At 49.7% G+C, this 17,150-nt stretch overlaps 1 protein-coding gene across 1 annotated transcript in view; it reads left to right on the top strand.

Annotated features, from left to right (window-relative positions):
- ATP2C2 (ATPase secretory pathway Ca2+ transporting 2) overlaps positions 1-17,150 on the top strand; it is an 81,142-nt gene that overhangs the window by 293 nt on the left and 63,699 nt on the right. Inside the window, exon 2 of the mRNA XM_035024509.1 lies at positions 2,714-2,760. Within this exon, the coding sequence (XP_034880400.1) occupies positions 2,714-2,760 (47 nt within the window). The remainder of the gene's footprint in view (positions 1-2,713; positions 2,761-17,150) is intronic.

Raw genomic sequence — 17,150 nt, 5'->3', positions numbered from 1 at the left:
TAGCAAGTGTCACGCAGCTTGGTAAATGGCAGGGGAAGGATGCAGACCTAAGTGATCGGATCCTAGTCTTTGGGAGGTAGGGATTTTTTTCTTTTTCCTTATCAAAGAGACTAAGCCTGTAATTTGTGTAGTTATATGAACACATAACAGGTACTGAGATTTGAATAAAACATTTGACTGATTATGACATTCTCCTGCCTACAGTCATTCAGGGCAGAGAGATATTCCATGCTTATTGTTGTTCTCCTAGGAAGTACAAATTACAGGAAGCCTTTCTGGAAAAGATTGTAGAAAGGAAAGAACACATTTGTTCTTTTTTTTCTCCCCATTGTCAGAGTCAGATTATACCTTATACTAAGGTTGTCTACCTGTTTTTCTTATTTAAAAATCATTTTTAAACACTCTTTATTTGCAATATATGCATATATTGCATAAATGCAATAAATTGCATTTACCAGACACACGAAGAGACCAGCGGTACGGGGAGGCCCGCCTCCCCCGAGGTGACAGCTTGCGTAACTAGCCGCAGCGCCACCAGGAAGATGACCCTGGAGCCTCTGCCGAGTTTGGGAGGTTTGCTCTCGGTCCACAGGCTGAAGCAATTCGCCCAAGGCCTCGCGGCTTGGAACGGGCCTATCAGGAGCCCCACCTCCCATTTTTCTTCTTCCAGAACTAGAGGAGGTCAGCTCCGTTTCTCTGAATCCACAGTCTGGAGTTTTCTCTCTTGCCATATTGAAGAGGCAACAGAGGCTGCGGCCACTTCCGTGGCTGCCTGGCCACTGGTCCACCGCCAAGGGGGCAGGGGTGGCCCGGGCTCTGAGAGGGCTGAGTCCCTTCTGACAGCAAACAGGGCCTCGGAGCAGGGCCTCGAGGAGGGGATGGGTTGCTGGGAAACAGCAGGCAAGCCCGGGGGCTGTTCCAGCCCTGCCTGCTGGATACAAAGGCCCTCGTGCAAGGCCCCTGAAAAGTGGCTGGACCCTGGGGGCAGCTGACGGCAGGGGCTGGCCAGGGGCCTCACCCACTGAGAAGGCTCTTCCAAAAGAGCAAACCCTGTTCCTTGGGTTGACCGACTTAGCTACAGTCTTTCCTGGGGCCATTTTCCATCTGAGCTGCCAGGATGAACGAACTCCCCCACCCCAAGTCTTTTCTAGAACATTCACACAGAGATCAGCAAGGTAGTCTAAAAAGAAGGCAGGTGGAGCCCTTCAGGTGAAGACAATGTAGGACAAATCCTATCTTAGAATCCCAGGAAAGGCGTCCTCATGCTTTCACCTGGGAAGAGGTGAGTAGGCCAAAACAGATTTCCTGCAATCACCTGTGGACTAGGGCCTAAAATTCCAGCATTATCATGTGATCTCTGCTCTGTCTTCACATGGCCTTCCCCTCAGTGTCTTCGTCCCTCTGTGTCAAGCTCCCCTCTCCTTTCTTCTATAAGGACAACTTTCACTGGATTTGGGGCCCACTCTAAATCCAGGATGATCTCATCTTAACATCCTTAATTTAAGTATATCTGCCCTATTTCCAAATAAGGCCACATACACAGGTTCCAGGGTTCTGGGGATTAGGAGGTGGGTACCTCTTTTTGAGGGGGGGGTGTGGGGGGGCACAATTTAACCAACCGTAGGAAGTAAGTTAGCTAACTTAGATTTGGGAAGTAGAGGAAAGGCATCTCAGGCAAAGGCACAGACCAGGGAAGTTCAAGGTTCAAAAAAGGGGGCCTCTGGGAGTGGGAGGACAGGGAGCAGGTCGTTAAAACAGGTGCCAGCCAGTTCACGGCTGGAGTTTGAACTTGACCATGAAAACAATGGGGAGCCACAGAAGGGTTTGCCTGGGTTATTATCTATCTCACTGGACTCTCCCCACATCTCCGGGAGGCCAGTATGCGATCTTCATCTACAGCTGGAAACACTGAGGCTCAAAGAGGCGAAGTCATTCGCCCAAGAACAGACCATCAGGAAAATGTCAGAGAGAGGATTTGAAATCGGGCATCATGTAACCCCTTAAGCCGGAAGATGAACGCAGCAGAGCTTTGCGTGTCCACATAAGGCTGTTCGGGAAGGAGGAAGGGAACAGAGGTGAGATCCTGCAGGGACCAGACACCGGGCCCACCGCCCTATCCGAGAACGGTCTCCTGACGCTGGGCCTGGGCGACGCCATGTTGGTGTGCTGAGATCCCGCCCTGGCCACAGCTGATTGGCCCAGGCGTGGACCACCTGACTCGAGGTAAGCCAATCAAATTCCCCTATCCCCCGGCGCCCCTGAGTTTTTTTTTTTTGATCCCGGAAGGTGCCCAGGAGCCTGGCTCAGGAGGGAGAGACTTGCACGTCCGGGTTCTGCCTCCGTGCCGGGCTGTGTGTCCTCACGAAACTTCTTGAACCTCCCCCCACTTCAGTGTCCTTCTCTGGAAGTCGGAGAAGTGAAAACAGCACTGTCCTCCACGGCTACTGTGGGATACCGTGGAATCGGGTGGCGAAGCTTTTTGCCCAAGGCCTGGCACGCGGGAACCCCTGGGCAGATGGCAGCCGGCTCTGCTGGTTGTGTGAACAGAGGGAGGGGCCTCGCGGCTGTGCAGAGGCCACCTGCTGCCTCGTGTGTGAGGAGGAAGAGGAAGACGGAGAAGGAGCCAGAGAGAGAGACACCGTAGGGGCTCTTGACGGCGTTCCAGAACTTGAATCCAACTGATAAGAGCCTTGGCTGCCCTCCCTGTCCTGAGGTCCCAGGAAAGACTCCGTGGTTCCTGCCGCCCTGACTCGGGCCCAGGTTGGCATAAATGGGTTTCTGTTATTTGCAGTCAAAACCAAACCCAGACATGGGCGCCTGGGTGGCTCAGATGGTTAAGCATCTGCCTTCGGCTCAGGTCATGATCCCAGGGTCCTGGGATCGAGTCCCGCATCGGGCTTCCCGCTCCATGGGAGCCTGCTTCTCCCTCTGTTTCTCTCTGTCTCTCATGAATAAATAAATAAAATCTTAAAAAAAAAAAAAAAAAAAAACCAAACCCAGACAAAGCAATACAAAACACCATCCAAAACAACAGACACCTTGATTGGGACATTTTGGCAAAATGAAGCCCCCTTGGAATCCACCGGGACAGCCTTTGAACTGGATGCCAGGAAATTCCTGCCGCAGGCTTGGTTACCACATGAAGAAACCGGTCCAAGCGTATTGTGGGGCAGTCGCTGAGGCTCCTGAGAGGCCTCACCTCCCAAGGAACACGCATGTGATCTGCCACCCCGCATGCCACACCCACACGTCCTGCTCCAGATGGGCAGGCTCCTGGCAAGTTCCACGTTCAACTCAGGAACTTGTTGAACAGGTGCTTTGAGGTGGGAGAGTCCCCTGTCCATTGGGCTCTACCCATCCAGGCCCAGGCCGGAGAACGTGTGAGAGGGGAGTAGGCTGGGCCGTCGTGATTTCCCGAGTTACACGCCCAGATGAGTGCCTAACATCCATCACCTCTTCAACCATCGGGTTGGAAGGAGGCCATCATCTGCACGGATAGCGGAAAGGATTGAAGCTCGGATATGGCTGGCTTCTTGCTCAAGGTTATCCGGTCACTACATGTGGGAGCCAGAGATTTTTGTTTTGTTTTTTGTTTTTTTAAAGATTTTTAAATTTTTATTTATTTGACAGAGAGACAGAGAGAGAAGGAACACAAGCAGAGGGAGAGGGAGAGGGAGAAGCAGGCTTCCCGCTGAGCAGGGAGCCCGATGCGGGGCTCGATCCCAGGACCCTGGGATCATGACCTGAGCCGAAGGCAGGCGCTTAACGACTGAGCCACCCAGGTGCCCCTGTTTTGTTTTGTTTTACATGAAATCAGCAAGATTGATCATTAACACCTTCACATATAAACAAGGTGTAGAAAAGTGGTATAAAGAACCTCTTGGGACTCACCAGCCAACTACCGTCTATACCCTCAACTTTTTTTGCCAAGGTGGAGACTGCAGTATCTTAAAGTAAATCCTGGACATCCTATAGCTCACCTAGGAAGGTTCCAGAATGCTTCACTAACGGATGAGAATTTTTTTTTTTTTTTAACATCACCATGTGCTCATTGTCACAAGACCACTGGTTGGGAAAGTTGGTGTTGGAACCACCACCCCATGTGTCCTGGGAGGAGGCAGACAGTCCCAGCCAAGTCCTGTTCTTCCAAGGTGAGCAAGTTCCCTAGAGCAGCAGTTCCCAAAGCAGGTTCCCCAGGCCAGCAGCATCACTAGGGAACTCATTAGAAATGCAGCTTCTCAGGCCCACCCCACACCTACTGAGTGGGAGACTCTGGGGTTGGGCAAGCAATCCCAACCTGTGTGTTTTAACACACCCTCCGTGGGACTCTGAGGCCAGCTCCAGCTCGAGAACTTCTGCTCTGGAGAAAGACACCCATGGAGGTGATTCCATACTTGCATTTTGTCAGTTTATTCCTTATGCAGGTTCTAACTCCTGCCCCCAAAGGATGTTGAGGGGCTGGTCCTAAGTGGTATTGTTTCCTGGTTAGAATTGGTGACTCTGGAGCCCAGATGGTTAGTGGGTGGGATCTGGCTCCTCCCCTCACTTCCTAGGGGACCCTGAGCCCAAGCCTCCTCATCCATACAATGTGCAGCTGACAGGACGGGCCTCTTGGGCTGGCTGTGAGAAGGGCAAAGGGTAAAGTATAGAAAGCACCTAGAATTTTTCCCGATGCACAGCAAGTGTTAGGGAAGGACCAGCTGTTCTTACCAAACGCGGGCGGCAAGGCCAAGGCAGGATGAGGAGGAGCCTGATTCTCAGGCGCAGGGCTGGGGGTGGGCCTCTGGGGAGGTGTGAAGGAGATTGGGGGGCTGCTGGGAAAAGTGGGGAACTCCCCTGAGGCAGGGAGGCTGCAAGGCAGTGACGTGGCAAGAGATGGAGGGGAAGGAGCTCACGGTTGCCCGGGGTGATGGGCTTCCCAAAGTCCCAGAAAGAGGACGGGAGGGGCCCGCCCCACTGTATGAGCTGTGATGCCTCTGGGAGCCCCAGGAAGGTTCTCCAGTCCTCCAGGGCTCAGCGGGGAAACAGGGACAAACAATCAAGGAGCGGGGAGGAGGGGCGGCGGGGGGGCGCCTCTGGACTCCAAGAAGATTCGGTGCCAGGGGGCTGGGGCTGGGTTCAGAGCAAACACCGAGGACAATCGCCCCGGGTGTGGTTGTCCCCGGCACTTGGACTGATCCTCTGCTTCCCTCCCCTCTGGAGCCTGCTAGTTTGTTCTTTATACTGATGAGTCTATTTCTCTTTTTGTGGTTTGCTTGCTTGTTTTGGTTTTGGGGTGTTTTTCTTTATTCTACGTATGAGTGAAATCATATGGTATTTGTTCTTCTCTGACTGATTCACTTAACACAACATCCTCCAGGTCCATCCGCGTCATTGCCAATGTCAGGATGTCCTTCTTAGAGCTGAGTAAGATCCTTTTGTCTGTATACACCACACCTTATGTATCCATCCATCTACCGATGCTCACAAGTTGCTTCCATATCCTGACTATGGCAAGTAATGCTCTAACAAACAGGGGTGTGTATATCTTTTCAAATTCCTGCTTCTCTTTTCTTTGGGTAAATACCTAGACATGGAATTACTAGATCATATCGTACTTCTATTTTTAGTTTTTTTGGGGAACCTCCATACAGTTTTCCACAGCTGCTGCGCCAGTTTGCATTCCCACCACTGGGTTTCCTTTTCTCCACATCCTTGCCAACACTTATTTCTTGTCTTTTTGATACCAGCCATTCTGACAGGTGTGAGGTGGTATCTTGTCGTCGTTTTTTCATTTCCCCAATGATGAGTGATGTTGAGCATCTTCTCATGTGTGTATTGGCCATCTGGATGTCTTCTTTGGAGAAATGTCTATTCAGGTCCTCTGCCCATTTTTTAAAAATCAGATTATTTGGTTTTTGGTAGTGTTATAAGAGTTCTTTATATATTTGGATGTTAACCCCTTATGCAATATGCAAATATTGTCTGCCATTCAGTGGGTGACTTTTTGTTTGGTTGATGGTTTCCTTCACTGTGTAAAAACTGTTTAGTTTGATGTAGTCCCACTTCCTTTTTTTTTGCTCAAGAATTTCATTAAAAAAGTACATTTAGGGACGCCTGGGTGGCTCAGTGGGTTAAGCGTCTGCCTTTGGCTGAGGTCATCGAGTCCCGCATCGGGCTCCCTGCTCAGTGGGGAGCCTGCTTCTCCCTCTCCCTCTACCCCTCCCCACTGCTCATGCTCTCTCGCTCTCTCTCAAATAAATAAAATCTTTAAAAAAATACATTTATATTTGCTATAAAAAAATCTAGGAATCTATCCATTAAAGTCTATCTTTAAATTCATGAGTTCACAAAAATATTTTTAAAAATCTAGTGGATCTTCTTCAGAGGATGATGAGGAACCAACGTGTTACTTTGAAAACCATTTCCTTTGAAATGGATCAAGCAGTGGCTCTACCCATCCTGTTCCAGTGGGTAACCTGGTTGGAAATGAGCGAAAACATCTCTTTGGGAAAGTATTCCAAGTGCTACTTTGAAGGAAATGTCAGGATTAGAATATCACGGTTTTGCCCGATGAATTAGTGAATCTAGACATTGAGAGCCAGTGAGTCCCAACATCACAAAAAGAGACAACCAGACATTAGGAGCCAGGGGGATGGCGTCCGAGCCCGATCCAGCCTCCGGATCACAATCACAGCACCAGTTTGTAGGAAGGTCGGAGGACAGAGGAACGTGCAGAGCTGCACTTGGAGTTTGTGATCCGCCAAATGCAGATGGTGGGGGATTGATTCTTTTTTTTTTTTTTTAAAGATTTTATCTATTTATTTGACAGAGGCACAGCGAGAGAGGGAACACAAGCAGGGGGAGGGGGGGAGGGAGAAGCAGGCCTCCCCGCAGAGCAGGGACCCCAATGTGGGGCTCGATCCCAGGGTCCTGGGACCAGGACCTGAGCCGAAGGCAGACGCTTAACGACTGAGCCACCCAGGCGCCCCAGTGGGGGATTGATTCTACAGGCCACATGGCCTGGGTTCCTCAACAGGTAACTTGTAAGGGGGGAGGGGCAGATGGAGTGGCAGGCTGCAAAATGGCCCCTAAAGATGTCCATGTGACACATGACCTCACGTGGCAAAAGGGACTCTGCAGATGTGCTTAAGTTAAGGATCTTGAGAGAGGGAGATCACCCAGATGGGCCAAGGGCAATCAAAAAGTCCTCGTAAAATGGAGGCAGGAGGGTCAAAAGGAAGGCGAAGCAGCATGAACAAGATGCCACCAGGCATTTCTGGTTTTGAGGATGGAAGGAGGCCTCATGAGCAGAGGAATGCAGTGGCTTCTAGAAGCTGGAAGAGATAAGAGCATGTATTGTCCCCTGAGCCTCTGGAAGGAGTGCAGCCCTGCCAACACTGGGATTTCAGTCCAGTGGGACTGTTTCAGACATCTGGCCTCCAGAACTGTGAAGACTCAGTTTGTGTCATTTTAGGCCACTAAGCTTGTGATGGTCTTTTACCGTGGCAACAAGCAATGAATGCAGATAGGAAACCTGTCGGTTAAAGAAATTCAAAGGACACACCAAGTTAGCAACAAGCACAAGACCAAACTAGAGTGGCGGGTAAAGAAGCCATGAACATGTGAACGTGAAAGTCAGGAGAATGGGCACATCTGTGGGGCGGGAGGTGGTTGCTGTCGGCGGAGGGCACGTGGCGGAGCTCCCGGGGAGGGTGACCATGTCCCACTCTCTGTCCCAGCTGGCTGGTGGCTTCAGGGGGTTCACCTGATAATCATTCATTAAGTTGCACCTTGGTTTTGTGTGTGTGGGGTTTTTTTTTTTTTTTTTTTAGGATTTTATTTATTTATTTGAGAGAGAGAATGAGAGAGAGAACATGAGAGGGGAGAGGGTCAGAGGGAGAAGCAGGCTCCCCACGGAGCCAGGAGCCCGATGTAGGACTTGATTCCAGGACTCTGGGATTATGACCTGAGCCGAAGGCAGTCGCTTAACCAACTGAGCCACCCAGGCGCCCTTATGTGTTTTTTTAAGACTGTTCTGTTTTGCACTTAACAAGGTAACCGTAATAACATTTGCGAGGATGGTTTTTTTTTTTTTTTAAAGATTTTATTTATTTATTTGAGAGGGAGAGAGAACGAGAGACAGCATGAGAGGGAGGAGGGTCAGAGGGAGAAGCAGACTCCCCGCCGAGCAGGGAGCCCAATGCAGGACTCGATCCCGGGACTCCAGGATCATGACCTGAGCCGAAGGCAGTCGCTTAACCGACTGAGCCACCCAGGCGCCCTTGCGAGGATGGTTTTATGGGGTAGAATCGGACTTCATCTGCAGCCACCAAAGATGGGCATTTTCTCCCGATTTTGCTGAGATTTCTTTTGCCAACAGTGCAGGAAATGGCACCGAGAGAAAAGAAAAACAGCTCTGCCGAGCTCATGACTCACATTGTACCCAGAAGCGGGGCAGAGCGGACTTGCCAGCGAACGGAACACATGTCCCTGTAAGCCTCAGTGCCCCCGCCCCAAGTGCCACTCTCGGTGGTGGGGACAACTGTCCTGTGCTGTCGCTGCAGGTTTCCTGGCAAGACGGTGCTCCAGGTGCCCAGCATGGTGACGGGCTCCACGAGGCCCCGTTCTTGGTTCCTTCCCTCCCTCCCCTGCTTCATTTCCCTGCTCCCTCGGCTGGGGTTTCCTGGGGTCACCTCCCAGAAAAAGCACTTGCTCTCAAACAAAGGTTTGCATCTGGGGAAACCCAAGGCAAGACACTAAGAGAAGGTTTAACCGGGTGGGAGGAGACACCCGGATGTAGACAATGTCTGTGGCTGTTTACCTGGCTGCTTCTGGCCCGGGCTGGCACCGCCCCGTTCCCAGCTCTGCACACAACCTCTGCTGGGTAGAGATATTTGGTGCACAGACAGGTGGGGGTCTGAAAAGGGCGCCTGCTCCCCGCCCCCAGGAGCATCTACAAATCTGTAATGGGGTGGCTGGCGCCCCCTAGCCTCTCCCCAGCCTGCCCAAGCTGACCGGGCAGCCCTGCTGGGGGCTGTCCCGGGCACACTCAGGACCCGGTAATTCTCCCGTGACCCGGTCATTCTTCATGAGCACCTGCAAGGTGTGTATAATTTTCTTCCTTTTAGAGATGAGAGAGGCCAAGGCTCAGAGGGTGAGATATGAGGCCCAAGGTCCCAAAGAAGTAGAGAAGCCATGAGACTGGGGCCTGGGTGCTCGCGTCACACGACTGGCTTCCCACGGGACGGTGTGACACATGGCCCTGCCTGTGAACGGTGGAGGGACACCTCTGCGGGCGTTTTCTCCAGGGCTGTGCCAACTGCATGGTTGCTGTGATTACTTGTCAGCCTGGAGCCCCGGATATTGTGCAACTGCCCCTCTCCTGGACTGTGCATCTCCTCCCCTTCTCCCCAGCCAGACTCCTCTGCACCACCTCCTCCCTGAGCTCCTGGCTAGACTGTCACGTGCCCCTTTGGGCCCCCGCAGGGTCCTGCACGCAGTGACATTGGGTGCACGCCATGTGGTTTGCTCCTTCTCCCCCAGACCCAGAGCTGTCAGAGGACAAGGACTCTGTAACCCATCTCACTGGTGCAGGCATGGTCCTCAATGTCAGATTGTTGAATGGGTGAATGATCGAGTGAATGAACAAGTGTCTGCATGGAGGCTTATAGCATGGCCGTTCCGTGGGCAGGTTCTCGAATCCAATTCCTGGGACATAAATTCTGTCTTTCCCACTTCTCCTAGCTGTGCGGCTGTGGTCAGATGACTCAACCACTCTGGGCCCTCAAACTGACAAAGATCTGCAGATACTGAATGTTAGAAGGGGAAGCCCCCAACACTGAGGGAGGGGAGCCCCAGAATGGGGAAAACGGATCCCAAGGGATCTGGGTGGGGGACCACGCCGCCAGCCACAGTTTCCTCTTCCGTGGCAGGGGGTGTGGGGGAAGGTGTGCGTGATGAGGATTACATGAGGGCAGAAATCTAAGTGAGCGTGGACCCCGGACCCGGTCAGCTGAGCTGTTGGCTCGTGTTGCTGTCACCCCACTTCGGCGGCCTCTCTCCTCTCCGCAGGTTCTAAGTACTTGTCGAATGAATGAACAAGCTTTCCTCCTGGTGAACCAGGCTCCCAGTGCCCCTTCTCGGCCGGGCTGGTTCCTGGAAGCCTCTGGGGCTGGGCCGGCGGGTACAAACGGCAGTGGGGCCGAGTGCCAGGAGAAAGCTGGCTGTTGTGGGTGTCCCTGCAGCATCTGTCGCACTCCCTGGAGGCACCCCCGTTGTCCAGAGGAACACGGCTGTTGTCCCTGGGCCTAGCCTCCCTTCCGCGTCTGAGGCCCTCTGTTGCCTGTGCCTACTGCTTTCTCATTTATCAATTCAGCCACATTGCGAGCACCTTTGTTCAGGGTTAGGAACAAAGCACGAAGGATCCACGGTCCCTGCTTGCTCTCATGGAGCTGACCGTCCACTGCGGGGCCAGCGGGGGCGGGGGGGTGCCCCGCAGGTAAAGGAACAAAGCAGTGAAGTCAGTGAACAACAACAGTGGGAGAGAACAAATCAGGACAGGGATCACGGGGCGACAAAGATAGGGCACCATTTCTTTTAGTTTTTGAACTTTTTCTTTTGAAATTATTTCAGATTCACAGGACACTGTGGAGATTGTACAGAGAGGCCCCGTGTCCCCCTAACTCGGGATCCCCCAGCAGTTGCTTCTCACATGGTTCCATGTTAGGTAGGTAGTAACTTCGGCACCATGTCAGAGCCGGGAAATGCAGCTACAACTCCAGTGGGAGGTTTCTAGCCATCTGATCCCATGCCTAGATTCCCTCAAATTCCCTCAAATTCCCACAAATTCCCTAGATTCTCAGCCAAGACACAGACTCGCTCCTTCCCACAGAGACTCCTTCTCCCACCCGCACAGTCACACCCACCCTCCTCCCCTCCAGCCCCAGACCCCACTTGGCAGCTCTCCATCTCCATGACGGTATGCCATCAAGAATGTTCTAGAAGCCAAATCATATCACTTGTGACTTTTTCAGATTTGCATATATTTGTCACCAGATTCTCCAGGTCTGTGCATGTGCTCCCCCTGCCCACCTCTCTCCGCTTCCCTCCCTCCTTCACCCCTAAAAACGTCAGGGCTCATTTCCAAAAAGGAACATTCTCTGACATAACAAGAGTGCAAAACCAGGAAATACACATCATATAATTGCATTATCTGCACACCTGCTTCAAATCCACTGATTGTTCCCCTAATGTCCTTTAGAGCAAAAGATACTTTTGTGTGTGTATGTGGCCCAGGATCTGATCCAGAATCACAGTGACGTTGATTGTTATAACTCCTTAGTGTCCTTTGATCTGGAGCATCCCATGGCCTTTCCTTGTCTTTCCCCGACACTGACATTTTTGAAGAGTCCACGTCAGTTTTTTCCTTGGATCCCCGTCATCCTGGGTGTGATATTTCCACACGATAGGATTCACGTTAAGCATTTCAGCAGGAACACCCATAAGCGAGTGCACTTTCCATGGAGCATCATACCCAGGGTCGCGCCGTGTCGTCTGCCATCGCTGGTCCCTCGGTTAAGGTGAGGTCGGCCAGCTTCCTCCCCTGTAACGGGACTGGTTTCCCTCTGTAATTAATAAGGAGCTTGCGGGGACATGCTGTAAGACTGTGTCAGTATCTTGTTTCTCGTTAAGCTTTCATCTGCTTTTGTTTGAATTTTAATAGAATTTTTTACTGACGCAAAATTTACCTAGAGAAAAGTACACAAAGTGCTCAATGAACTATTACAAAGCGAACAGGCAGCAGGACAATGTGAAGAACACTTTAATCAGGTGCTGGGGGCGTGCTTTCTGGGGAGGGGCTCAAGCCTGAGCCTCGGTGGAAGAAAGAGGAGTCCCTGTGGGTAGCTGGGGGGAGAGCAGGTCTGGGGAGGGACCCCGAGAGCCAGGAGGCAGGGTGCAGCCAGGGGTTGCTGGCAGAAGCCAGTATGAGAAATCTGATGTTCTTGTGAGGGCTCCCAGAGCCTAGGGGTGAGGTCCCAACGTTTCTGGAGGTGACCCCGCAGGAAACAGAAGTAGGGGAGTAGAAAGAAGAGACAGGGAAAGCTGATCAAGGGTGTGTGCTCCACATAGGCACCCCTGTGAGCAACTGGATCCCGATCCTTTGGGAGGGTCCTGGGAAACTGCCCAAACAATCCTCAGGGCTCTCCCTGGGCCCGGGACATTAACACCGATTTCTGGCACAGCATATGCCAAAATAAAATCCTTCATGCAAAGAGCCACAGTAAGCAAGCTTCACTTCTGGGGTGATGCTGCCCTGCTAAGCCAAGGCTAGCAGGGCTTGGGTAGGGGAAGGGCACCCTCAGGTCACTCAGAATGTTGCACAAAGGACTGAGTTCAGGGGGAGCCAGAATGGGAGTAGGAAGACCATCACCTGTCTGTTCCCTGGCTAGGAGGGATTCCAAGACCCTCCTGAAGTTCTCACCCTCAGGGAGTGAGCCCAGGCCAGACTGCACCAAACCAGGGAAAGGAAGTTTCTGCCCCATTCCAACAGCTGCTTCACTAAGAACTCCCCACAAACCACCGCCCCCCCCACCTTCAGGCCACACCTTGCTTGGGAACCCTGGGGCCCTAGGAGTTTTCAAAGGGAGTCACTGGGAACTTTGAACTCTTTTTATCATATCAAAAAACCAATAGAAATTGTTCATTTAACTTCCGATCAGGTTTCCCAGTTTAACTACATATAAACTCATTCATTTTCCATTCAGTAAATACATATACAGGGTCTCCTTTTAATATACATCTTTATTGAGATAAAATTCATGTAACATCAAATTCACCGTTTCTATCGTTAACGTGCGCAAATCAGTGAGTTTATATATTCACAAAGTCTGGTGACCATCCCCTCTACTTTATTCCAGAATATTATCACCCCAAAAAAGAAACTCTATTATCTCCAGATTTCCCTTTCTTCCCAGCCCCTGGCAACCACTAATCTGCTCTCTGTCTCTATGGATTTGCCCATTTGGGATGTTTCATAGGGTTGGAGTCTACAGTGCATGGCCTTTTGGGTCTAGCTCCTTTCGCTCAGCACATTTTCCTGGTTTGTCCACATTGAAGCATGATCAGTACTTCTTGCCTTTTTTATGGCCAAATACTATTCCATTGCAAGGATCTGCCACATTCTGTCCTTGTATCTGGGCTGTTTGTGCTCTGCACCTTCTTTGAAACTCATAAATGTAATAATGTGCTGTGAGTTTGTAGGATCCGCAGGGAGGGTAGGGATGCCCCGACTTCCCATCTCACCTGGTCCAGAGATCCAGAGGGGCCTCTCGGGAGAAGCCACAGTCAGTTAAAACCTGGGGCGAGGGTTTGGAGTGAGGTGGCTGCTGGAGAGTGTTCCAGGTAGCGTTCTTCTCGGCAGAGGCTGCCGGGGAGGTGCCTGTTCCTGGGGCTCAGGAGAAGGGCCTGCCTGGGGAGGTGGGGAGAGAGCCAGGGGCCAGGGCTTGGTGGCCCTGCTGTGGTGTGTAAGAGTCCAGACTTTAACTCAGGAAAATGGGGCAGCAGGAGCAGGTAAGAGTCTCAGAACAACACAGGGGTGGGGGAGGAAAGCTAACCGTGCTGGGATTGAAGGCTTTTCCAGGATGCCAGGGCTATCAGTGCTAGAGCTGGGACCATCCCAGCCAAACATGGGTGGTCACCTCCAAGTGACCATGGGGAGCAGAAGCTGGTGAGTGGAGATATGGAAGGCGTTGGGCATTTTTGCCTCGGACTGAAATTCTCTGACTCTGGGTGATGGGTCCGAATACTTTTGAATTTTTTTTTTTTTAAGATTTTATTTATTTATTTGAGAGAGAGAGACTGAGAGACAGAGAGCAGGAGAGGGGGGAGGGTCAGAGGGAGAAGCAGACTCCCCGCTGAGCAGGGAGCCCAATGCGGGACTCGATCCCGGGACTCCAGGATCATGACCTGAGCCGAAGGCAGTCGCTTAACCAACTGAGCCACCCAGGCGCCCACTTTTGAATTTTTTTTTTTAGATTTATTTATTTTAGAGAGAGAGAGAGCAGGGGGAGGGGGAGAGGGTGAGGGAGAGAGAATCTCAAGCAGACTCCATGCTGAGCATGGAGCCCGATGCCTGGCTCAATTGCACGACACCAAGATCATGACGTGAGCCAAAATCAAGAGTCGGCCACTTAACCAACTGAGCCACCCAGGCGTCCTGCTCTTGAATTTTTTAAAGGAGAGTAGATTTTGAAGGAGAGTCAAATTTCCAACTATAAGACAGTCCGAAAAAGCAAAACTATAGAGATGGTGAAAGGATCAGTTGTTGAGAGCAGTTTGGGGTGAGGGAAGGTGGAGCACAGGGGAGTTTTTAGGGCAGTGAAACCATCTGTATGATACTATGATGGTGGATCCATGACATTCCACATTTGTCAAAACCCACAGAATATACAACACGAAGAGCGAACCCTAGTGTAAATGATGGACTTGATGCACAGGAATCTTCTCTTTCAGCCATACCATGCATATGGAACCTTCTAGAAGGTTCCATGACTCCCACTGCCTGAGATCATTCCTTCCTCTTCCAGAAATCTTTTGGTAAATAGCTTTATTCATGTGCCAGGTCCGAACGACTGTAGGTAAGGAAAGTGATAAGGACAAGAGTTCCTAGGCCTGTCCCAGCCAACGGGGAGGTGTCACCCCGTGAGTGAGTGGCAATGTCCACCGTGGGTGTGTAAGAGGAGGAGCTGTGGCATCTGTGCTATGTATTTACCTCTTGGGATTAAGCACGTCCCAAGGCACACTCATTTAGCACCTGGTGTCCTGATCCACGGGACTGTGCCTGCTCCCTCCTCTTAAATGAAGTCCCTTGGAAGCCCAGAAATGCCCGCAGCTGTAGGAAGTACTCAGCCAACATTCCCCCTCATTTTCGCAAATGACTATGGAAGAAGTAACAAGGAGAGTGTGACCTGAACAATGCCCAGAAATTGGCCGTGTGTGTGTGTGTGACCATAGTTTTGGTGCACTTCACACGACAGAAATTGATCTTCTCAAACTGAGGTGTGGGCAGGGCCATTCTCCCTCCAAAGACTCAAGGGGTGAATCCTTCCTTACCTCTTCCAGCTTCTGGTGGCCCCAGATGTTCTTTGGCTTATGGCTACGTCCCTCCCACCTCTGCCCCATCTTCATGTGGCCTGCTCCCTGTGTCTGTGTCTTTCCTCTTCTCTCTCTCTTTTTTAAGATTTTTAAAACGTTATTTTAAAGTAATCTCTACACCCAAAGTGGGGCTCAAACTCATGACCCCAAGATCAAGAGTTGTATTCTCCACGGACTGAGCCAGCTAGGCGCCCCCTCCTCTTCTGTCTCTTATAAGGAAGGACACCAGTCATTGGACTTATCGCACATCCAGTTAATCTTGAGATTCTTAATGATGTCTTCAAAGATTGTTTTTCCAAATAAGGCTACAATCACAGTTTCTGTGGGTTAGAATGTGACATATGTCTTTGGGGTAGCCATTACCTGACACTACGTTACACATCCATTTATTTGCAGCCTATCACACCTACTAGGAGAGAAAACACAAAAGTGTGGGAATAATCTTTTGTGTTCAGGGGTCCATGGCCACATAACAGGTGCTTAAAACTATTTGCTGAATGAATGAAAGTAACTTTCCCTCCCTAAAATTCCAATTTCTTCATCTATAAAATGATTATATTATTGCCTGTGTGCATGACCATTAAAAAAACAAACAGAATTGAGGATTTGCATAAAGGGCCATAACTTAAAACTAATTCTTAAAATTAAATGTACACCCACATGCACACACACGCCGCACAATACCCTTTGTATGGTGTACCCTTTCGGAAAAGGATGCCTTCAAAATGCCAACCTTCTAATTTGTGAGTGAAGTTCATTACCAAATAAATTTCAGGTGCCTTGGGATTGCATCACATCTTTCCAATAGGATGTATTGTTGGGAGATAATTTATGGAAATGAAATGACACCACTTTCATATAGTGAATGAGAGTTGAAGAGTGTGACCTCATTGTTCAAGATGCCCAGAGCAGATATTTCAGGAAAGGCTGGATGCTTTTGGCTGAGTCCTGCCCTTGACTCTTAATACAGGCCAAAGCATGGGCATCACTGTCAGAGCCACAAATTCAGAAAGTTTCCCAGCAAACCATCTTGCCTGACTTGATTCCTTCAGAGTGGACTCTAGAATTTGGCCAGCTAAAGGCAGTAAGAAAACTCTTGAAGGAAACAATCTTGAAGTCAGTGGTGATGATCATGGGATCCAAACAAAGTGACAGAGCTAAGAATGGATGTTCAAAAACAAATATAAAGAGGAGGTGTGATTCTGGGGGAAAGTGGAGAATATACAACAACAACAACAACAAAAAGAAAAAAAATAAGGTTTATGTAATCAGATTAAATTACTAAGAGTATGAAAAAAAGCAAAGGTTAGAAAAAGAAAAATGAAAATGAAAAAACTCCTTTACACTGTAAAAAGAAATTAAAACAGATTGTATAAATATTTGTCCCTATTTCTGAAATGCTTTCAGATTCCTGATAGAATTTTCAGCGGGATGTTTATTCTGAAATCAAAGTAAAAGATGACAGCAAATAGCAGAGTGCTTGCCTCAAAATGGCATGGAAATAAAACATGAAAGAAGATGATGGAAGTCAGTGTAATGGTAACAACTATAACAATGTAGACACAATACATTTCCACATTATAAAGCAAATAATCTCAGATTAAGAATAAATTTCAAGAGCTACAGTTTATGAGAGAGAGACACACACCAAATAAATATTTGGGGGGCATTTAATATGTTGCAGGAGCTTCATCTACCATGGTAGACACTAAGCAGACACACAATGATGAAGATGTAATAGTCCCCTGCTCTCACAGAGCTTACATTCTAGGGGGAAATGAAACAAAACAGATAAAAATAAGACACCAAGTTTAGATCATGCAGACTTAAACCATGGAGAAGAAACACTGGCAATAGTAATTCTACAAAGTGGAATTTAAGGCATATGTTTTAATGAGATACAGGAGGCATTAAACAATTACAAGAGTCATCATGAGCAGGTAAATTATATGCACTAAACAACAGGGAAGCATAATACAAAAAGCAGAACTTCAGACATACAAGGAAACAAATGG

Source organism: Mirounga leonina, unplaced genomic scaffold (genome assembly GCF_011800145.1).
Source record: "Mirounga leonina isolate KUSES-001 unplaced genomic scaffold, KU_Mleo_1.0 Mir_180, whole genome shotgun sequence".
NCBI classification, from domain to species: domain Eukaryota; kingdom Metazoa; phylum Chordata; class Mammalia; order Carnivora; family Phocidae; genus Mirounga; species Mirounga leonina.
The sequence above is the reverse complement of the archived record's forward strand: the minus strand, read 5'-3'. Positions and strand labels throughout refer to the sequence as shown.